Here is a 23,221-nt window from a genome sequence, read left to right on the forward strand (position 1 = left end):
GCCGAAGAATTGATGCTTTTGAACTATGGTGCTGGAGAAGACTACTGAGTCCCTTGGACTGCAAGGAGATCAAACCAGTCAATCCTAAAGGAAATCAGTCCTGAATATTCATTAAAAGGACTAATGCTGAAGCTGAAGCTCTAATACTTTGGCCACCTGATGTGAAGAGCTGATTCACTGGAAGAGACCCTGATGCTGGGAAAGATTGAGGGAAGGAGGAGAAGGGGGCAACAGAGGATGAGATGGTTGGATGGCATCACTGACTCAACGGACATGAGTTTGAACAAACTCCGGGAGACAGTGAAGAACAGGGAAGCCTGGCATGCTGCAGTTCATGTGGTCGCAAAGAGTCAGACATGACTTTTCAGTCACTAAGTCTGAATAACAAAGTCAGAGAAAAATGTTTGCAGCATATTTTTCAGTTGTATTACTTTTGCTGTGGGAATTTCATTCACTGAGGACATACACAGAGAAGGTCAGCTTTCCCTCCTGGGAGTTTTCCCCAAGAAGTCTGTGAGTCTCTGCTTGCCTCATTTGCTTGGTTTCTAGGTATCTTTCTCAGGGAAATATGAGCCACTGGAGGACTGGTAATTTTAAGCACCTGAAAACCTCTAACAATTAGATTCAATACACGGGGTAAGTTAGTAGGAGTGTATAAGCCTGCTAGCAGTTCATGTAAGAAGCAGTACTGTAGTGGGCATTCAGACTATACTGGGAGTGTAAGTATTAACTATATCAGGAGCAAGCCAGTAGTTTGTCCCTCAAGATGGGCAGATTTCTTGGTTAAGTAAAATAGGTTTCTGCAAAGTAGGCTGCAGTATTTCTCAAGAGAACAAACTATTGGAGCAAGGATAGCCCCAATATTAGTTTCCATTCCTGAAGAGCTAGATTTTTCTTATAAGGTTGTAATACCCTCAGAGAAGCCCAACAGGTTACAGTACATGGGGTCGCAAAGAGCTGGACATGACTGAATGACCTTCACCCTCAGAGAAACATTTTGTTGAGATGTGGATCAAGGTCTAATTTTTACAAGATTGAAGTTTGGGATTAATTACATGAGAAAAGCTTAAGAACCAGAAGGGGCCTATAGAAGAAAATCTACACTATGAGGTGTTTAAAAGTACAGCTACTGAATTTTGTCAACAGCCAGTTTAATTAAGAGCATAGCTATGGTTTGAGAAATATATACCACAAGCATTGCTTTTCTTAAGCAGTAGAAAAGTATAGGGAGTCAAAAGTAAAAAGATGCAGATAAGGTAGATCATATTGAGAAATCATTTTGTTGTCAAAGTATAGTAATAGGCAAGATTAGTGGTAGGGTGAAGGATGCTGAAGAATCAGAAAATTAATCTTGTTTTGTTGTCATGGGCACAAGCTGTCCACTTCTATAATCAGCAGATTCTGGAGAATTCCCAAGAATCTTCAGTTTGAGGTCTTCTAATGGAATGGATGTCCTGTAGTCAGGAAAAAATGATGCTCATATTTTTGGCTGGGAAACATGGACCCAAGATCAATGCCTTGGAATTTCACTGCTGGTCCATTTGTTAGCAGTATCTAATAAGGTCTTTTCCATTGAGGTTCAAGGGAAGTTTTCTTCTGATATTTTTTCAGAAAGATCAGATTTCCAGGTTTCAGATCATGCAAAAGTTACTTAGGTGGATGCTTTGGAAATGCAGATTCTACCTATTGTTGATAAAGGAGGAATTATTATGTGGGCCCCCGGAGCAAGTAGTCATATCAGATTGTATCAAGGTAGAATTTAGTATTGAAAGTAGTTCCTAAATACAGGAGGCAGTCTATAATTCAGAAGGAGATGCGTATATCCTAGAGAGGTTCATATTATTGCTATCAAGGTAAATAGAAGTTCTTTGGGCCTTGGAAATTTGAAGATTTCTGAGAGATTTGATAATTAGTTTTATAATTCCACTAGTTTTCTTTATTTTTCCTGACATTTGTGGATGATAAGGACAGTGGGGTTTCTAGGTAAACGGTAAAGTTTTACAGGATTACTTAATAACAGATTCAACGAAATGTGTGATCCTGTTACTGGAGAGGTACATTGAGATTTCTCAAGTCAAAATATAAAATAAAGCAATTTTTTCCCTATCATTACAGCCATAGCTCTCCAGCAAGGAAAAGCCCGAACCCACCATAAGAAGAATTGTACTTATATGTACTCAAATTTCATTTACAGGTTTTCCAAGGAGTCCTGAGGCTTTGGGCCTCCATATTCTATCTCTATAGTTTCCCCAGGATTGTGTCATTGTCAGATAGGACCTTCATTCTTGGCAAAGCCTCTAAATTATGCCACCACTGTCAGCTGTGCCCTGCCCCTTTCCCTCCTGTTACAATACCGTGAAGAATTTTTGCTGGACTTCACTTTAATTGTGTCTGTCTCCTTAGATAATAACAAGGGATCTCAAGATTCTTTAATTTGCCATTCATTTTATAGGCGTTCTTAAGGGATAGGGAAATCTTTGTTTTTAAAGCATTTTAAAATCATTGACTAACCCCCAAACATATGTATTATCAGTATAAATACTTCTACTTTATTCTTTATTAGCTGTAGGTCTGGGCAAAGGCAATAACTAGACTTACAGAAGACCTGCGATGGCATAAGGTAAGAGACTTTGGCCAAGTTATTCTTCTCAGCCTTAGATTCTTCAAATACAAAATGGTTATAACACTTGTCTCACAAATCTGTAAGCATTTAATGTTACTATTCAGTAGTCAACAAATAATACCTACCACTACCCCTTCACATGTTATCTCCCTTAATTATCACAACCATTCTAGGCAAGGGCCTATTACCCTCATTTCAAAGAGTGTTAGTCTCACTGCTGTTAGCGGCCATGTTAGGATTCAAGCTCCCATCTTTGTGATACCAAGTCCAGTTCTTACTTAACCCCTCTACTGCCTCTGACACTTTTCCACTGTTGGGTTCAAGTGCCCATACTACAGCCTGTCATACATTGAAAACTTTGAAAAATTTATAATTTGCAGGTTTGATTATTTGGGGTTTGTCCCAGAGTCTGATTGCCCCTCGGGGCAGGGGAAAATTCAGGTTTGGCCTGGCCCAATCGAGGACTAGATTCTTCCCTATTCCGACAAGAGCCCTGTCTGGGTTTATTGTGAGCTTACAGTACTGTGAGCAAGACCCGAGCCCGTGACGGGGGCTAGGCGTCGGCTTAGTCAGCCCGCAGCTCAGCGCCGCGCGCCTTCCCGCCGGCCCCTTCGCGGCGTCCTTAGCAACGCGCGCTCACTCCCTGCCCCGCCCTGCCCCGCCCTGCCCGCCCAACACCCGGCCCGGCGCCAGGCGCCGGCGGTCTCTGCGCCTGCGCACAGCCCAAACCGCCAGTCGTCTCTTTTCCCCTCCCTCCCTTCTCCCCTCCCCTCTCCTCCTCCTCCTCCACCTCCCACAGCGAGACGCCAATATGGAGCCTGAGGACCTACCATGGCCCGGAGAGCTCGAGGAGGAGGAGGAGGAGGAGGCGGAGAACTTGGACGAGGACGAGGTGGTGATGGTGGAGGAGATGGAGGAAGAGGAGAGACGGGAGCCGGAGGCGGATTTTAACTACGAGAGCCAGCGTCGGGAGAGTACGGACGACGAGGACGACGAGGAGGCCAAAGCCTGGCTGCAAGCGCACCCCGGCGCCACTTTGCCTCAGGCGTCTCTCCCGAGGCACCGCTATTCGGAGAGCGAGCTGACCAGCCCCGGGAAGGTGAGCTGGGCCGGGGAGAGGTATGGGCCGCCGGCGGGCAGGGTAACGGGTGGTCCCTGAGCGCTTTGCCTGTTCCCTGCCGTCTGCCTCCTGCTCGCCGCCCGTCACGGTGCCTGACAATAGTACATCTGCTTTTCAAGGCTTTTAGGGGCCTTGTCGCTTCCTGGGCCCCGACTCTTGCCGAGTACTCCAAGTCTCCCGTCCTTTGAGGCAAAGATCTCTCTGTCACCCCGTCCCAGGCCCCGGGCTTTTTGAATTACACCAGATGTTCAGAGGAGTCAGTATCGTGGTTTAAGAAACGCTGTTGGGAGGAGGTGGGGCTTATCCCCTGAGGGAGAGGAAAAGAGCGGTGTAGGAAAGGAAAGAATGGTTGCCCAGGGACTCTCTTGTTGGGGAGAAAGGAGATTATCTGCCTGAAGGGCGGGACTCCGCTTGAGGGAGCAGTGTGGATTCTGTACGACTGTTAGTTCAGTCCCTCAGTCGTGTCCGACTCTTTGCGACCCCATGGACTGCTGCACGCTTCCCTGTCCATTAGCAACTCCCGGAGCTTGCTCAAACTCATATCCATTGAGTCAGTGGTGCCATCCAAACATCTCATCCTCTTGTCCTCCCCTTCTCCTGCATTCAGTCTTGCCCAGCATCAGGGTCTTTTCTAAGGAGTCAGTACTTCGCATCAGGTGGCCAAAGTGTTGGAGCTTCAGCATCAGTCCTTCTAATGAAATATGCAGGACTGATTTCCTTTAGGATTGACTGGTTTGATTTCCTTGCAGTCCAAGGGGCTCTCAAGAGTCGTCTTCAACACCACAGTTCAAAAGCATCAATCCTTTGGCGCTCAGCTTTCTTTATAGCCCACCTCTCACATCCCTACATGACTGCTGGAAAAACCATAAGTTTGACTAGGCAGATCTTTTTTCGTCAAAGTGATGTCTCTGCCTTTTACTATGCTGTCTAGGTTGGTCATAACTTTGCTTTCAAGGAGCAAGCGTCTTTTAATTTCATGGCTGCAGTCACCATCTGCAGTGATTTTGAAACCCAAGAAAATAAAGTTTGTCACTGTTTTCATTGTTTCCCCATTCAGTACCTACCTGAATAGTAATCTCTAGAGACTTCTGGCCAATTATGCTTCTTCAGCTTCTTTGTAGCCTTAAAGGGGTCCCCAGCAGGTAGGAGGGGCTTAGAAATGCAGGAGGCTTATTATGCTGCAGCTCCCAACAGTCTGGAAAACTAGAAAGAGCTGATTTTATGGCTGGCTCCTGAAGGTCATTTTGAAAATAACTGCATTTTTTTTTCATTTATTTTTATTAGTTGGAGGCTAATTACTTTACAGTATTGAAGTGGCTTTTGTCATACATTGACATGAATTAGCCATGGAGTTACATGTATTCCCCATCCCGATCCCCCCTCCCACCTCCCTCTCCACCCAATTCCTCTGGATCTTCCCAGTGCACGAAACTAACTGCATTTAATTGATTATTTTTCAGGGAGAAAGGAAAGGTATACAATTCAGATATCTAGTCATGAGACATTAAGTTTCTCTTCTGTGAGGGGAACATTGTGGGGACAAAAAGAAGTCTAGGGTTTATTGTTCAAGACTGCTCCTTAGATAAGGTGTCAGTTGGGTAGAGTGAAACAAGATGCAACAATTGAAAAGACAGAGAAAAGACTATATAGACCTGTGCTGTTTATTATTTTTTTCCATTTATTTTTATTAGTTGGAGGCTAATTACAATATTGTAGTGGTACAATTTTGCCATACATTGACATGAATCAGCCATGGATTTACATGTGTTCCCCATCCTGAACCCCCCTCCCACTTCCCTCCCTATCCCATCCCTCTGGGTCTTCCCAGTGCACCAGCCCTGAGCACTTGTCTCATGCATCCAACCTGGGCTGGTGATCTTTTCACCCTTGATAGTATACTTGTTTCAATGCTGTTCTCTCAGAACATTCCACCCTCGCTTTCTCCCACAGAGTCCCAAAAGTCTGTTCTCCACATCTGTGTCTCTTTTTCTGTTTTGCATATAGGGTTATCGTGACCATCTTTTTAAATTCCATATATATGCGTTAGTATACTGTATTGGTCTTTATCTTTCTGGCTTACTTCACTCTGTATAATGGGCTCCAGTTTCATCCATCTCATTAGAACAGATTCAAATGAATTCTTTTTAATGGCTGAGTAATATTCCCTTGTGTACATGTACCACAGCTTCCTTATCCATTCGTCTGCTGATGGGCATCTAGGTTGCTTCCATGTCCTGGCAATTATAAACAGTGCTGCGATGAACACTGGGGTGCACGTGTCTCTTTCAGATCTGGTTTCCTCGGTGTGTATGCCCAGAAGTGGTATTGCTGGGTCATATGGCAGTTCTGTTTCCAGTTTTTTAAGGAATCTCCACACTGTTCTCCATAGCGGCTGTACTAGTTTGCATTCCCACCAACAGTGTAAGAGGGTTCCCTTTTCTCCACACCCTCTCCAGCATTTATTGCTTGTAGACTTTTGGATAGCAGCCATTCTGACTGGTGTGTAATGGTACCTCATTGAGGTTTTGATTTGCATTTCTCTGATAATGAGTGATGCTGAGCATCTTTTCATGTGTTTGTTAGCCATCTGTATGTCTTCTTTGGAGAAATGTCTGTTTAGTTCTTTGGTCCATTTTTTGATTGGGTCATTTATTTTTCTGGAATTGAGCTTCAGGAGTTGCTTGTATATTTTTGAGATTAATCCTTTGTCTGTCTCTTCATTTGCTATTATCTTCTCCCATTCTGAAGGCTGTCTTTTCACCTTGCTTATAGTTTCCTTTGTTGTGCAAAAGCTTTTAAGTTTCATTAGGTCCCATTTGTTTAGTTTTGCTTTTATTTCCAATATTCTGGGAGGTGGGTCATAGAGGATCTTGCTGTGATTTATGTCGGAGAGTGTTTTGCCTATGTTTTCCTCTAGGAGTTTTATAGTTTCTGGTCTTACGTTTAGATCTTTAATCCATTTTGAGTTTATTTTTGTGTATGGTGTTAGAAAGTGTTCTAGTTTCATTCTTTTGCAAGTGGTTGACCAGTTTTCCCAGCACCACTTGTTAAAGAGGTTGTCTTTTTTCCATTGTATATCCTTGCCTCCTTTGTCAAAGATGAGGTGTCCATAGGTACGTGGATTTATCTCTGGGCTTTCTATTTTGTTCCATTGATCTATATTTCTGTCTTTGTGCCAGTACCATGCTGTCTTGATGACTGTGGCTTTGTAGTATAGTCTGAAGTCAGGCAGGTTGATTCCTCCAGTTCGACCTGTGCTGTTTAATAACAGTAGTCATAGCAATGTTTGACTTTTTACATCTTAATTTGTTAAAATAAAATAAAATTAAAAATTCAGTGCCTCTGTTGTACCAACCACTTTTCAAAGTGCTTGGTAGCCACGGTTGATTAGTGGCTGTGTAATTGGACAGTGTAGATGTAGAATAATTTCATCATTACAGAAAGTTCTACTGGACATTAGTGCTGTAGGCTATTGATCATTAAAGAATAATAGTTGTTTTGCTTGGTAAATATTCCCGTCGGTACTCAGTTCATTGAGTATGTATTGAGCATTCATCATGGGCCACACATTATGGTTTATGCTGTGGAATCTTGATGAACGGAAGATTGTTCTTCTGTTCTTGTTTCTTTTTTTCTAGTGTATGCACTTTAAAGAGGGAGGCAGACAAAATTCAGTTGGTTCAAGAAAGAAAAGTAAAAATGGTATGTCCTAACGTGCTTTGGAAACATTTAGTAAGGGAATCTGTTTTGTCAGGGAATGTGTTCTGTCAGTGAGGTTGGGGAAGGCTTCCCTGAGGAAGTTACGACAAGCTGAGATCTGAAGACAGATCACAATTGACTAGTTAAAGGGGAAAGAAGCTTTCCAGCTGAGGGAAAGGCACATGGAAAGGTACTGTAGGTAAGAGAGTATGGCATTTTCAAGGAACCTGGAGCCAATATGGATTGATTACAGACTTCAAGGCTGTCTGTTCTATGTCACGGATTTGGAAGCTTTATCCCTGGAAGTCATTGAAATGTTTTTAAACAAAGAAATATAGGGTAAGATTTGTGTTTCAGGAAGATCACTTTGTAGCAGAGTAGAGAACAGCTTTGATAACTGGGTGGGGTGGGGAGCAGCAAAAATAAGTCAAGGATTCTGATTAATTAGAAGGTCATTGCAGTATTGCTGGGAACTGATGATATTTTGGAAGAGGGACATGTTGGTGGATATAGAAAAGTAGACTGATTTAAGAGGTATTTAAGAATAAAATAATCACAGTGGTACACTAATTTTACATTATTATTACACTAATAGTGGATTAGATGTGGAACACGAGGGCCAGGAGGTGTCAGGTTATTGGATAAATGGTTGTACCAAATATTGAAAAATGGCCAAGTTTATGGTAGAAGTGGTGGCCGTGGGGTAGGGTGATGAGATGGTTGGAATGGGTATTAAGATTATGGGTTTGGCTTTGGAGATCAGAGGAGGGATCTGGGCTAGACATTTCAAATTGTAAGTTATCCATATACGTATGGACCAGAACTAAAGCCACACTTGTGGATGAGATCTCCTAACTTTAATTTTGTTCTATGGCTTCTTGTTTGAATAACTGTTAATATTTAATTTAATACTCCTTGAAGATTTTAATTAAGCCCTTTTACCTCTTTACAGCCAATGTGACAAGATCTACCTGTGTAATAGAAGATACTGCTTTTTAGAGCCCAGAGTATTTTATCCGTAGAGGTTTTTGTTTTTTGTTTTTGAGAGAAAGCGGATAGTCTTTTGTTTACTTTGGAGGGTTTATGAAGGTGTGGGTGATGTGCTGTATTAAAGGTAGTTTTAAAATGATATAAAATGTATTAAGATAATTTTTTTGCTCACTAATATATTAAGATTTATTTACTAATATATTAAGATTTACTGGCATAAATTGGAAAATGTTTAAAGGAGAGACTTTTATCTGTTTCTTGCTAGAAATTTATGAACTGTAAGTTTTTGAAGATGAGTTTGTTGTGTAGTATTTAATTCAGTGTCTTCAAAGGATGGGGTTTCCCAGGTGACTCAGTAGTAAAGAATCCACCTGCCAAGCAGGAGGTGTGGGTTCCATCCTTGGTTTGGGACGATCCCGTGAAGAAGGAAATGGCAACCCACTCCAGTATTCTTGCCTGGTCAATTCCATGGACAGAGGAGCCTGGTAGGTTACAGTCCATGGGGCTGCAAAGAATCAGACATGAAATAGTGACTAAACAGCAGCAGCATTCAAAGGAAGAGACCAAATGCTAGGAGACATTAAATTCATTCATCCAAATGATAGGAGGAGGATAGCCTCAAGTTAAATGACAAAATAGTAATACTTGATTCACTCTCATATGTCTCTGACAATAAGGATGTTCTAGTGGTGATTCGTAAGGTACTGATTAAGTTTGCAAGTCCAATTAATGACACTGAGCTACGGTGTGGAACTGTTCAGTGCAAAATGTGACCTGCCTTACAACTAAGTCTTTAAAAAAAATTAATTATTTATTTTTAGCTGAGTGGGGTCTTTGTTGCTGTGGGAGGGCTTTCTCTAGCTGTGGGGAGTGAGGGCTAATCTTCACTGCGGCACGCCAGCTTCTCATTGCAGTGTGCCGTCTTCTCATTGCAGTGGCTTTTCTTACTATGGAGCACAGGCTCAGAGTTGGGGGGCTTCAGTAGTTGTGGTGCACTGGCTTAGTTGCCTCTCGCCATATGGGATCTTCCGGAACCAGGAACTGAACCCATGTACCCTGCATTGGCCAGTGGATTCCTAACCACTGGACCACCAGGAAAGTCCCACAACCAAGTCTTTTTAAGATTTTAGGGAAGTGAGTGATTCAGAGCCTTTACTTTGTTAGTCTTATGCCAGTTCTACAGACCATTCAACATGAACCGTTTCAGGCATCTCTACTTTGTAATTCCTAAACCTAAATTTCTGAACTGTGCTAGGGAAAATAATTCAATTCTGTGAATATGAATTGGTATCGTAGAAGTTCTTGATCTTCAACTTTTTTTGTTTTTAGTTTTATTATTTATTTACAATAGTCTTTTCTTCCAACTATATTGAGATATAATTGACATGAAGCACTTATAAGTTTAAGGTATATAGCATAATTTGACTTACATACATCATAAAATAGATGTCACAAGTTGTCATCTCATATGGCTTAGAAACATAAAGAAATAGAAAATAATTTTTTCCTGGTGTTGAGAACTCAGGATTTACTCAGCAATTTTCATATATAGCATAAGCAGCATTAATTATATTATATTAATTATATTTGTCATGTTGTGCATTATATACCTGGTACTTATTTATCTTATTATTGGAAGTTTGTACCTTTTGACCACTTGGTCTCCAGCTTTTAACTGGATCATCAAGAGTTCTTGGAAATATTTTTATGTTTTCTTCCTCAGAGTCTTCTGCATTTTCACTCCTATCCTCTGGCCTTCATCTAGTGTTCAGCATTCTCTTATCAGCAGGTTATCATTTCTTAGAAGGAGAGAAGCTTAGGCCTGAACTCCTTCACCTTCCTAGTCCCCATCTCCAAATTTATCTACAGTGTACAACTCTTAATCTTTTTTTGGCCTATTAGTACAGATTTTGTTCTTAGTATTAATCGTTTCTTGTGCTTGGGGATGAAAGCTGTGTTTCATGATGATAGTATGTTTCTCTCTTAAGGAAGTGCTGGATTTTATTTTTAGATATTTGATAAATGATAATGCTGCTGCTGCTGCTGCTAAGTCTCTTCAGTCGCGTCCGACTCTGTGCGACCCCATAGACGGCAGCCCACCAGGCTCCGCCTTCCCTGGGATTCTCCAGGCAAGAACACTGGAGTGGATTTCCATTTCCTTCTCCAATGCATAAAAGTGAAAAGTGAAAGTGAAGTCGCTCAATCATGTCCGACTTTTAGCGATCCCATGGACTGCAGCCTACCGGGCTCCTCTGTCCATGGGATTTTCCAGGCAAGAGTACTGGAGTGGGTTGCCATTGCCTTCTCCAGATAAATGATAATAGTTTTAAGTTAAATTGTTTTCTTGACATTTTTTGGTCAAATTTGAAATTGGAATTATGATGTTTTTATGTGAGGTACTGGGAAGATTTTTTAATGTCTTGGAACAATTTATATAAGACTTTCTTGCATGTTGGAAAAATAGTCACTTGTGAAGCTCCTGTGCCTATGGATTCCTTTTAGGTTTATAATTTGTATATGCTGTCTCACTTTTTTGGGGTTGAAACTGTTAGTTGCTCAGTTGTGTCTGGCTCTTTGTGACCCCATGGACTGTAGCCCTCCAGGCTCCTCTGTCCATGGGATTGCTATTCCCTTCTCCAGGGGATCTTCCTGACCCAGGATTCGAACCTGGGTCTCTGGCATTCCAGGCAGATTCATTAACATCTTACCCACCGGGTAAGCCCCTTTTTTGGTGGGGGGGTGGGCAGTTAATTTTGATAATTTATGATTTTTCTGGAAAATCATTTCAATAAGGATTTTTAGTTAATTATAATGAAGTGTTACATAGTATTCTTTATTTTTTCCATTGCATTTGTGATTATTTCCATTTCTCATTCCTAATTTTATATATTTTATTTTCCTCTTGATCTGAATAACTATGGATATGTCTTGTTAATTTTTTTCATCCAAGGAAACCGGTCTTATATTTAAGTTTAGTTTTGTTGACTTTTTCACCATTTAGTTCATTAATTTCAGCTCTCATCTTTTACTGTTTCCCTAGGTTTATTTTGATTTATTTAATTTTACTTAACGTGCTGAATGCTCAACTGGCTTATTTAAAAACATTTTAAACAGCTTTGTTGTGATATAATTGAAATACCGTACAATTTACCCTGTATTTTACTGCACAGTTCAGTGGTTTTCAGTATGTTAATAGATATGTGTAGCCATCACCACAATTTTAGAACAACTTTTTCATTACCTCAAAAAGAAACCCTGTACACTTTAGCTGTCACCCCTCTTGCTTCCATTCCTCTAAGCAACTATTAATCTACTTTCCCTCTCTGTAGAGTTGCCTGTTCTGGTCATTTAATGTAAATGGAATCATATAATATATGGCACATGCCACACGGATTCCTGGATCTTAGTTCCCCCACCAGGGTTCAAACCCTGGCAGTGAGAGCCCTGAGTCCTAGCCACTGGACCACCAGGGAATTCCAATATGTGGTCTTTTCTGCCTGGCTTCTTTCACTTAGCATAATGTTTTTAGGAATCCATGTATATAACATCAATTTTTCATTCCTTTCTATGACTTAATAGTATTCCATTGTATGGATATACTACATTTGTTTATCCATTATCAGTTGATGGACATTTGAGTTGTTTTCTGCCTGTTGTCTGTCTCAAAATATTTGAAAATTCTCTTTGTGATTTCTCTTTTTTTCATTGGTTGTTTAGGAGTCTGTTGCTTAATTTCCACATATTTGTGAATTTCCTTAACTTCCTTCTGTTACAGATTTCTAATTTCATTCCATTTTGGCCTGGAGAATATACTTTCCATGATTTAAATTTTTTAAAAAACTTGAGGCTTGTGTTTATAACCGAATCACTGGGCTGTACAGCAGAAGTTAACACAACATTGTGAATTGCCTACACGTCAGTAAAATAAAGTTTTTTAAAAATTGAGGCTTGTTTTGTAACCTAATATATTGTCTATCCTGGAGATGTTCCATGTATGCTGAGAAGAATGTATATTCTGCTGCTCTAGAATGGAATATTCTATAATGTAGTTTGTTTATAGTGTTCACATCTTATATTTCCTTGTTGATCTTCTCTCAGGTGGCTATCCTTTTTTTTTTTTTTATAATGATTACTACTATTATTATTTTTTGGCTGTGCGAGATCTTTGTGGCTGCCCTTAGGCTTTCTCTGGTTGTGGTGAGTAGGGCCTGCTCTTTGCTGTGGTCCTCAGGCTTCTCATCATGGTGGCTTCTCCTGTTGCAGAGCATGGGCTCTAGGTGTGTGGGCTTCAGTAGTTATGGTGCATGGGCTTAGTTGCCTCTCGGAATGTGGTATCTTCCCAGACCAAGGATGAAACCTGTGTCCCCTGCATTGGCAGATGGATTCTTAACCACTGGACCACTAGGGAAGTCCCAGTAGACTTTATTGGGAGCAGTTTTATGTTTAGCAAGAAGTTCAGAATTCCTATGTACCTCTTTTCCCTCCCCCATTTTCTCTGTTATTAACATCTTGTATTAGGCTGGCATATTTGTTACAATTGGTAAGCCAATATTGATACATTGCTATTAATTATAAGTGTATGTTTTTATTAGAGTCCATGTTTTTGTACATTCTTTGGATTTTGACAAATGTATAATGACATATATCCACTATTACAGCATCACACAGAATAGTTTCACTGCCTAAAAATCCCTGTGTTCTGCTAATTTGTCCCTTACCTCCTTCCTCTGAAACCCTGGCAGCTGCTGCTGTTTTTATTGTCTTTGTAGTTTAGCATTTTCCAGAAAGTCATGTAGTTAGAATCATACAGTATGTAGCCTTTTAGAATGGCTTCTTTCACTTAGGAATATGAATTTAAGGTTCTTCCATGTCTTTTCATGGTTTGGTGGCTCATTTCTTTTTTTCTACCTTGATTTCTTTTCCTTTTCTTAAAAATTGTGGTAAAATATACATATACCATAAAATTTACTAGTTGAACCTTTCTAAAAATTTATTTTGGCTGAGCCTCACAGCTTGCAGGATCTTAGTTCCACAACCAGGGATTAAACGTGGGGCCCTGGCAGTGAAAGCACTGAGCCCTACACGCTGGGCCACCAGGGAATTTCCCCATTTTAACCAGTTTTAAGTGACATTAAGTACCTTCACATCATTTTATAATCTTTACCGCCATCTATCTCCAGAACTTTTGCATCTTTACAAACTGAACCTCCAACATCTCTGCCTTATCTGAGTCTGATTCTGATCCTTGCTGTCTCTTTAACCTGCTTTTGTTTTTGTCTTTTATTATGTTTGTAATGTGTGTGTGTGTGTGGAAAACCAGGCATGTACTGAATGAATATGATATGATAGGAACTGAAGTAAGTAGACTTTTACTTTGAGATTTCATAAGTTTATCTGGATAGAGGCGATTTTGTGTTTGTTTCCTGTAGTAGTAGGTGTCAAAGGCTAACATTTCCTCTGATGACTTTGTTTTTGTTCCCCCTGTTTTCTTTGGATTTCTCTAAGGACTTCTTAAAGAAGGTCTGAATGGGCTGTTCTTTCATTCATATACCATTATCATCAGGAGCCCTGTTCATGTAGTTAGTGGTAAGGTATGGGTAGAGGGAAAGTGTTCTGTAGTCACATTATTAGGTCTCAGTCTTTCTGTGGGCTGTGAGCTTCACTAGGGTTTCTCTTTGTTTTCTCCTTAAATGAGATAAGAAAGCTAGGAGGGGGCTTGGAGTTGAATATTTCCCTTCCCCTACATCACTTAGTCTCTGGTAAAACCCCAGTCTCTGGTAAAATAGTTTCTTTTGCGGGCAGGTCTTAAGGACAGAATGCTCTAGGTTTATTTCAAAATGACTGCTTTTCCCTCTTCTCCTGCCAGAGCAAGAGATTTTTCTCTAATCTTGACTGTGAAACCTGGTGCAGTTCCTGGAAGTAAAACTCCAAAAGTGTGGGGGCCCCTCTAAGACTTCCCTGGGGTTTTTAAATCTCAGAGTTCTCTATGCTGAGCCTCTAATAATTTGTCAGTTACAATTTAGGCTTTCCTTCCCTTTCCTTGGTGGTGTCTGCTCTGGAATTCTGTCCTGTTAGTTGTGATTGTCTGTATCTGTTTGTCTGTCTCTGATTTGGGGGACTGTAGTTTGTGTTCTGCCCGTAGTCCGAGTCCCCGGTCAGGAAAGAAGACTCCTCGAAACAATGCCACTTGCAATAGGGGAATTTATTACTGACTCGAGCCAGGGCCTCCCGCCCTCACCAAGGGTGTGAGGACGAAAAGGCCCCGAGCCCCGGTTCTCTCGGGTATTTATTAGGTCAAAAAAAGCAGCAGGTAGTTGGCGCAAGCAGATTGGATTACACAGCGGGTAGTTGGCGCAAGCGGATTGGTTACACAGTTGCAAGGCAATTTTTGTTGGCCCAACATGGGGCTTTCAGCTTTCCCCTGATAGGTTCCCTTTTTCTTGCTAGGCATATGTTGATTGGCTAGCTCCAGGAGGCCTGATAATTATGTTACCCTGGGAAACCAGGCCTACTCCTAATCTAGGCTGCCTGTCATGGCGTTAGCCGTGACAGCCTCACATTTCCCCCCTGTCTTTGTACTTTTGTAGAGGAATCCTTCTCTCCACCCTGTGAAATTGGCTGATATTGTTGTCTCAGTACCATAATTTGGATGGTATTTAGGCGCTCCCTAATAAATGAGACCAGGCGGTTTAAAATGCATGGACCAAAGGTCAGTAACAATATTAATATTATGAGTGGACCCAGGAGGGTGGAAATCAAAGTGGTCAACCAGGGGGAGCGCTGAAACCAAGATTCAAACCAGCCTTGTTGGGCTTCTCGTTCTCTCTTCCGCTGGGCTAGTCCCTCTCTTACTTTCTGGAGAGATTTTTGTACCACCCCTGAATGGTCGATATAGAAACAGCGTTCTTCTCCCAGTGCTGCACATAATCCCCCTTGTTGCAGAAACAGCAAATCTGAACCTCTCCTATTCTGTAACACTACTTCAGCCAAGGAGCTCAAGGATTCTTGGAGGTGTGAAATGGACTTTTCGAGTTGCTCAATATCTTCATCTATTGCAGCCCTTAGTTGATTATACTGTTTATCTTGCAACGTTAAGGCTGTGATCCCACTTCCCGTTCCTATAGCACCCAATAGGGCTGCTAAAGTCAGGGCAGTGACTGGTTCTCGTTTTACCCTATATTGACCCGATGGGTCTAACCTTGGTTGCAGCTCTTCCTTTGAGTAATAGTTTAGCCGGGGGATCAGGTGGACTAGGACACAGAAATCTTGGGAGGCATTAAGTGCTGCCTTATGGACACACGGGATTAGTCCAGCTGAGCAAGCCTACCACCCGTTTTCTGGCGGAAGTACCCACTGGTGAGTAGAATTGGGGAGGCTAGTCCTAGGGACTGAATTACTATCACATAGGTGTTGATAAGTCTTAGGGATAGTTCCTATACAGGCGCCTATGCCCGTAATGGAGCCTACTGTCAACCGGCCTGACCCAGGTTGTTGCTGCCATCTGCAGGCCGAGACATCAGAGGTCACATTGAATCTTGAAGAAAAGGCAACCGCCTCATAATAGGGAGGCCTAATATTATAGCAAAGCCAGCAACCGTTTGTTAAGTCCGGATGAGAGGCATTTAGGGTGAGATAAGCTGAGGAGATCATTTTCATAAGGGGGTCTGTTGGTGGGGACATGTCAACCCTGGGGGGTCCCACGGTGCGTAGAGTCGATCTATTAGCCTGACTTTGGTTCTGGGAGGGAGGCTTTGGGGTTTTTCCCTGGGGGGTGGGCTTCGGGGCTATCACCTGGTTTGGTCCTAAGGCTACTTTTGGTGCCAAATAGAGCGGTCCCTGTTTTAATTTAAGCTCAAACTGAAATCCTGTGTCATAGCCAGTCTTGTAAAGACGGAGGCTCCAAGCTCGGCCAACATCCCACATGGTAAATTTCTTTCCTTTGTCTGTGAATTTGATCTGTAATGGGAAACATTGCCCGGGTTTGGATGATACTCCCTTAGTTGGACATTTCTGGGAATTCGGGGGTGATTTTACCTGAATGAGGTCCTTGTCGGAGTTAGTGAGCCAATGGACTGTTCCCCTGGTTTCGCAACCCCAAGCGGCGCAATAAAAAGAGTCAACTCCCCCACATTTTTCAATTTGGTTCCGATCCCTTCCTCCCCCCGGGCAGACATAGGCAGGCACCTGTTCGTAGTACTGTGGGCCTTTTCGCTCACAGTTACGGGTGAACAGACTGAAAGAGCCGTGGGCAAAGAACTTGGTCAGTTGGTGGGGACCAAACCCATTACCGTCAGCCGCCAGCACGCACAAATCAAAGGTCAGTACTGGCCACCATGTCCCTTTGGGGGCCACGTTGGAGCTCGAACTAAGCACTTCTCCAGTCTCAGGATTGTAGATCACCCAAGTCAGGTTAGCTGCCTGATGGGGGTTGTGGCTGGTTGCTCGTGGGCCGATGAAAACTGTTATCAGCAGGAGAGTTAAGAGGGCTCCCATCGTACGAGTTTCAGTTTCAAAGGATTTGATGGGTGAGGTCTTGCCTCCCATTCTGCTTGCGCCTTTTCCTGTTCTTCTGGGGTGGCTTGCCGCACGTGATTGCAGTGAACCCAGGGCCCGATCCCGTCGACCTTAACAGCAGTAGGAGTGGTAAGGAGAGCAACATAAGGGCCTTTTCATCTAGGTTCTAATGCTTTAGATTGGTGTCGTTTTACCCAAACCCAATCACCCGGGCCAATATTATGTGAGGGGATGGTCCCCTTGCTTGGACCCTTGTGTATCTCTCGAATTAATTTCCAAACATGGCTATGCACCTTACTTAATGCCATCAGTGTTTGCTGGAATTGTCCCAAGGTAGGGGGTGGTAGGCATTTTCCCTCGAATATAGGACACACAGGAGGGGGTCTTCCATACAGAATTTCAAAAGGGGTAAGATTCAGCTTATAAGGAGTGTTACGTGCTCGAAAGAGTGCGAAGGGAAGGAGGGTCACCCAGTTCCCGCCAGTCTCTATTGCCAACTTTGTCAGAGTTTCTTTTAGGGTCCGATTCATTCTCTCAACCTGTCCTGAGCTCTGGGGATTATATTCACAATGTAATTTCCATTTTGTCCCCAGAGCTTGGGCCAGCCCTTGTACAATCTGGCTCACAAAGGCAGGTCCGTTATCAGAGCCCATAGTCACTGGCAGCCTGTACCTAGGCACTATCTCCTCTAAGATCTTTTTAGCAACCACTGTTGCTGTCTCTCCCTTAGTGGGGAAGGCTTCTACCCACCCCGAGAAGGTATCTACCAGAACCAACAGATAGCGATACCCATACTTGCCTGGTCTTACCTCAGTGAAATCTATCTCCCAGTGTTGCCCTGGCTCTTCCCCTCGGTACCTCGTTCCAGTGTGCTGCCTTTTCCCTGTCCTCATCAGCTGGCACGCTTTGCAAGCCTGGATTATCTCTTGTACAGTTGGATTTTGTCGAGGGAACCTCAGGCAGGCCGTCTGGAGAAGTGTCAAGGTCTTTTTCTCCCCCAAGTGTGTAGTTGTGTGCAGGTGTTCACATAGGTGACGACCCAGGATGGCAGGCAATATCAGGTTGTTGTTTTGATCTCGGTACCACCCATCTTTGTCATCCTTCTGGAGGGTGGTATCCTCGTTGATCCAAACGAGGTCAGGGAGGGAACAGTCGGGGACTGGCGGCAGAGTCCCCATACCAGGAGGTGGAAGTCCCACGGCTAATATGGGGGCGGCGTAGTCCCGGCTGGCCGCTTCTCGAGCGGCTGCATCAGCAGCCCGATTGCCCCGTGCCCTAGGGTCTTCTCCTTTCTGGTGTTTATTTGGGTTAGGCAGGGCAAGGGCTGGGGCTTCTAGTAGGGCCCGTCTGCTTCCCTTTTGCTTGTTCCAGAGCCTGTATTAGGGCAATCAATTCTGCTTTTTGCGCAGACGTGTTTGGGGGAAGTGTCTCAGCCCATATTGTCCTGAATCATCGACTATAGCGGCTCGCGCCTTCCTTTGTCTATCTTTTACATAGCTGCTCCCATCAGTGAGGGGAGTTTTTGAACCCTTGTGGGAGGTGGGTCCAAGTTAGTTGTACTACCGGTTGGCCTTCCCCCTCAGTCCACTCAAAGGCAAATATCTCCTGGCTCTGGGCCGCCAGGGGTAGGCTAAAAAAAAAGCATCTTTCAAGTCCAACACAGTGTACCAAGTGTACTCAGGCAGCAGACTGCTCAGGAGGGTATACGGGTTGGGGACAGTAGGGTGTATGTCACTCACCCGCTTGTTGACTTCTCGTAGGTCTTGGACAGGTCTGTAATCTGTACTCCCTGGCTTCTTCACCAGTAGTAAGGGGGTGTTCCGAGGGGATTGGCACCGCTTGAGAATTCCGGCATCCATGAGCCGTCGAATGTGGGGAGTGATCCCCCGCTGAGCCTCCTGGCTCATAGGGTATTGCCTCACCCTCACAGGAGTCGCCTCGGCTTTTAGTTCGATGACAACTGGATGTCTCTGTTTAGCCAGTCCCATTCCTGCTGTTTCTGCCCATGCCAACGGGTATTTGTGGACCCACAGTTGTATATCTGGTGCTATAACCTCTGAGGGCTTAGGCACAAAAAGTCTGTATTCGTCTCTTAAAGCTAGAGACAAGACATGTATCGGCTGTCCAAGTCCATCCGTGACTGACATTCCCCCAGGGTCAAAATGGATCTGAGCATTAACTTTAGTCAACAAGTCCCATCCAAGTAGAGGGGCTGGGCATTCTGGTATCACCAAAAACGAATGGGACGCCTGGTGGGTCCCCAGATTTACTTTCTGTTCCGTGGTCCAACAATATCTTTTTGTCCCCGTGGCTCCCTGCACCAAGCTGGTTTTCTTAGACATTGGTCCCAGTTTTTGATTTAAAACAGAGTGTTGGGCGCCAGTGTCCACCATGAAGCCAACGGGTTTCCCCTCCACATGTATGGTTACCCAGGACTCGGGGAGGGGTGCCGAGTCTTGACTCCCCTAGTCACTGTCTTCCCCCGCATATAGAACTCGAGTTCCAGGGGAAATTCTCTCTCTCTGGGTTGTTCTTCTCTTCAGGTCCCTCTTAGGGCACTCATTTTTCCAGTGCCCCCATTCTTTGCAGTAAGCGCACTGATCTTTCTTTAGGGCCTGCCTTTTTGGTCTCTCTTTTTCTCCCATCTGGGGGCCTCGAGGCTCCCTCAATTCTGTTCCGGCCTTCATCCCCGCAAAAGGAATCTTGGCTAGCTCTCTCTGGTTCTTCCGGTTTTCCTTCGCCCTATGTTCCCTATCTTCTTTCCTGATCTTCTCAGCTAGTTCCCTTTCCTCCCGACGAAGTCGTTCCTCCCTTTCTTCTGGGGTCTCCCTATTATTAAATACCTTTTCAGCTGCTTTCAGTAAGTCTTGTATTGTTTGTTCTCCTAACCCCTCTATCTTTTGTAACTTCCTCCTAATATCTGGGTCTGCCTGATTCACAAACGCTAGTAGAACTGCAGCGCGTGATTCCTCAGCCTGGGGGTCCATAGGTGTATATTGCCTAAAGGCTTCCGTTAGCCTCTCTAGGAAGGCTGACGGGCTCTCAGTGGGCTCTTGCCTTACTAAATTTACCTTCGCCAAATTTGTCGGCTTCCTAGCTGCGGCCCACAGGCCAGCCATTAGAGTCTGGCGGTACACTCGGAGACGCTCCCTACCTTCCACTCGCTCAAAATCCCAGTTAGGCCGCAACAGAGGAAACCTCTCGTCCACGAGATGAGGCTGGGCGGTTGGTCTCCCGTCGATCCCCGGGACCTGTTTCTGCGCCTCTGCCAGGATTCGCTCCCGTTCTTCCGTGGTGAAGAGCACCTGCAACAGCTGCTGACAGTCATCCCAGGTGGGGTTATGAGTGAACAAAATGGAATCTAAGAGGTTAATGAGGCCTTGGGGTTTCTCCGAAAAAGGAGGATTTTGGGTTTTCCAATTATACAGATCACTCGTGGAAAAGGGCCAGTACTGATAGGTTCGCTCTCCGTCCGGGTTAGCTGGTCCCACCCAGACGGGGAGTGCCTGTACAGTAGATGAAGGTAACACTGGGTCCCCATGATCCTGCTCACCCCTATTTCCTCTATTTCTTCTCCGGGGTCGGGGTTCCCTTATCCCTTCTGATTCATCGTGGGGGGGCTCTTCCCCACGGGGAAACCTGCAATGAAGGAGGGGCATATGGCGGGGGCCTAATTTCCGTCTCCAAGTCAATCAGGTTCCGGTACGAGGATTCCTGCAAAACCGGTTTGGGGCCCTTATTCTTCTTGGCTTCCTCTGGGGGAGTGGGGGTTTCCATAACCAGGGCCTGTACATTAGGAGAATCAGGGAGTTTGTGAACAAAAGGTTTTAACCATTCGGGCGGATCTTCTACTAGATCTTGCCAGACCATAACATATGGGACTTGGCCCGGGTGGCCCCAGGGATCAGGAGCCATAATTTTCTCTTTCACTGCCCGAATAATAGAAGGTTGAAAAGTTCCCTCTGGAGGCCATCCAACTTGGAAGGTGGGCCACTCTGCAGAGCAAAAGGTTATTAATTTACTCTTTGTAACCAGTAGCGACAGATCATACGCTCTAGCCCTGACATCCGAGAAATGATCAGTCATGAGAGAGAGTGGGGTAGATTTTTCTTGCCCCATAGCGAGAGTCAGAAGAAGGTCACCGAGAATTACCACCAAAAAAAATCCTATCGGGAGTGGTGGCAGCTAGGAGGTTGGGCTTGTGGTATGCTTCGTGGAACTATTTGAGTGCCTTAGTCGTTGCACGGAAGTTTTCTTGTTGGGGGCGGGCACCCTAAGGGTTTCTAGCCCGTTCTGTGACTCCCTTATTCTTTCACGGGAGTCTTCCAGTGGCAGGCGTCCTATCGGCTCTTAAGTGCCTGTCCCGTGCCCACACAGACGGGTTTTTATTTGGCCAGATTCTCGGTTTAGAAAACAAGAAAAAAGAAAAGAGTTTCACCCTCTCGGGCTCCCGTTACTGGGGCTGACTTGTTGGGAGGCTTTCAGATTCCGCCAGAGAGTAGCCCTGGCCGGGACTCGTCAGTTGCCCCGACAACTGTCTGCCTGTTCACTGAAACTCTCAGAAACAGAAATGAGGCTCCAAGGCTTTATAGGAGGAAGTAGACAACGATACACCAGAGAACGACGAGGCTGGAGACAATGCCGGCAGTTATACAGACGCAGAAAAACACATAGACAGACACACATCGGCCGACAACACAGAACTGGGGGGCAGGACCCTCTGAATCTCCCTATCCTCTGGAACAAGGGTCATCTTACTGAATGGCGTCCATTGTTCTCCAGATTCGGGCTTAGGAGAGGAGGTCTCCTTCCCGCAGAGCCGGCTGCCTTCCAGCGTGCTCGCTGGCCTCGGCCTCACACCGGCCGGAACGGCCAATCCGTTCCCTCATGGAAAGCTTTCCCTCACGCCAGACACCTTCCTGCCTTTTAGCAGGGCCTCGGATTTACACTGGACTTTTCCAGACCTGCCTGAGCACCGGTGCTATTACCTGTCCTTTTTCCCCTTTGTTCCAAAGAGCGTTCTTCCCCGGTCAAGGGATCCCGGACGAGCCCCCAAATGTTCTGCCCGTAGTCCGAGTCCCCGGTCAGGAAAGAAGACTCCTCGAAACAATGCAACTTGCAATAGGGGAATTTATTACTGACTCGAGCCAGGGCCTCCTGCCCTCACCAAGGGTGTGAGGACGAAAAGGCCCCGAGCCCCAGTTCTCTCAGGCATCTATTAGGTAAAAAAAAGCAGCAGGTAGTTGGCGCAAGCGGATTGGTTACACAGCGGGTAGTTGGCGCAAGCGGATTGGTTACACAGTTGCAAGGCAATTTTTGTTGGCCCAACATGGGGCTTTCAGCTTTCCCCTGATAGGTTCCCTTTTTCTTGCTAGGCATATGTTGATTGGCTAGCTCCAGGAGGCCTGATAATTATGTTACCCTGGGAAACCAGGCCTACTCCTAATCTAGGCTGCCTGTCATGGCGTTAGCCGTGACAGCCTCACAGTTTGTCCTTAATTTCAATTCTCTGGTGGATGTAAGAAGAGTTGTTGATTTTCAATTTGTTTAGGTTTTTTTCTTTTTGTAGGGATGGGATGACTTCCTAACTCCTTGCCTGCTGGACCAGAGCTTTGTTTTAGTTGTTTTTCAGCAGACTGGTTTTGTTTGTTTGTTTTTACCAAGCTCTATATCTTGGCTTCCCTAGTAGCTCAGTTGTTAAAGAATTCGCCTTCAATGCAGGAGACCCTGGTTCAATTCCTGGGTCAGGAAGATCTGCTGGAGAAGGGATAGGCTGCCCACTCCAGTATTCTTGGGCTTCCCTTGTGGCTCAGCTGGTAAAGAATCCTCCTGCAATGCCGGAGATCTGGGTTTGATGCCTGGGTTGGGAAGATCCCCTGGAGAAGGGAACAGCTGCCCACTCCAGTATTCTAGCCTGGAGAATTACATGGACTGTATAGTCCATGGGGTCACAAAGTGACTTTCACTTTCACTTTCATAGTTTGTGGGATCTTAGTTCCCCCACAAGGGACTGAACCTGTGCCCTTGGCAGTGAAAGCATGGCATCCTAACCATTGGACCACCAGGGAATTTCCTCAACAGATCATCTTTTAGAGCAATTGTAGGTTTCAAAAAAAAAAAAAAATTGGACAGTACAGAGATTTCCCATCTACTTCCTGCTCCTACACGTGCACAGCATCCTCCACTGTCAATATCCCACGTCAGAGTGTAATACATTTGTTATGATGAACCTTCATTGATATCCAAAGCCAGAGTTTATATTAGGGCTCACTTTT

The 23,221-nt window shown here is 44.4% G+C and overlaps 1 protein-coding gene across 5 annotated transcripts in view; it reads left to right on the plus strand.

Moving 5' to 3' along the window:
• The first annotated feature begins 3,399 nt into the window (after positions 1–3,399).
• The window catches only part of ALMS1 (ALMS1 centrosome and basal body associated protein), a 208,613-nt gene continuing 188,791 nt past the window's right edge, over positions 3,400–23,221 (plus strand). For all 5 annotated transcript variants that reach the window (XM_043918385.1, XM_043918386.1, XM_043918388.1 and 2 more), the window contains exon 1: positions 3,400–3,722. In XM_043918385.1, the coding sequence (XP_043774320.1) occupies positions 3,435–3,722 (288 nt within the window). In that variant the 5' untranslated portion in view covers positions 3,400–3,434. The remainder of the gene's footprint in view (positions 3,723–23,221) is intronic.

The sequence above is a fragment of the Cervus elaphus genome, chromosome 11, assembly GCF_910594005.1.
Source record: "Cervus elaphus chromosome 11, mCerEla1.1, whole genome shotgun sequence".
NCBI classification, from domain to species: Eukaryota; Metazoa; Chordata; class Mammalia; order Artiodactyla; family Cervidae; genus Cervus; species Cervus elaphus.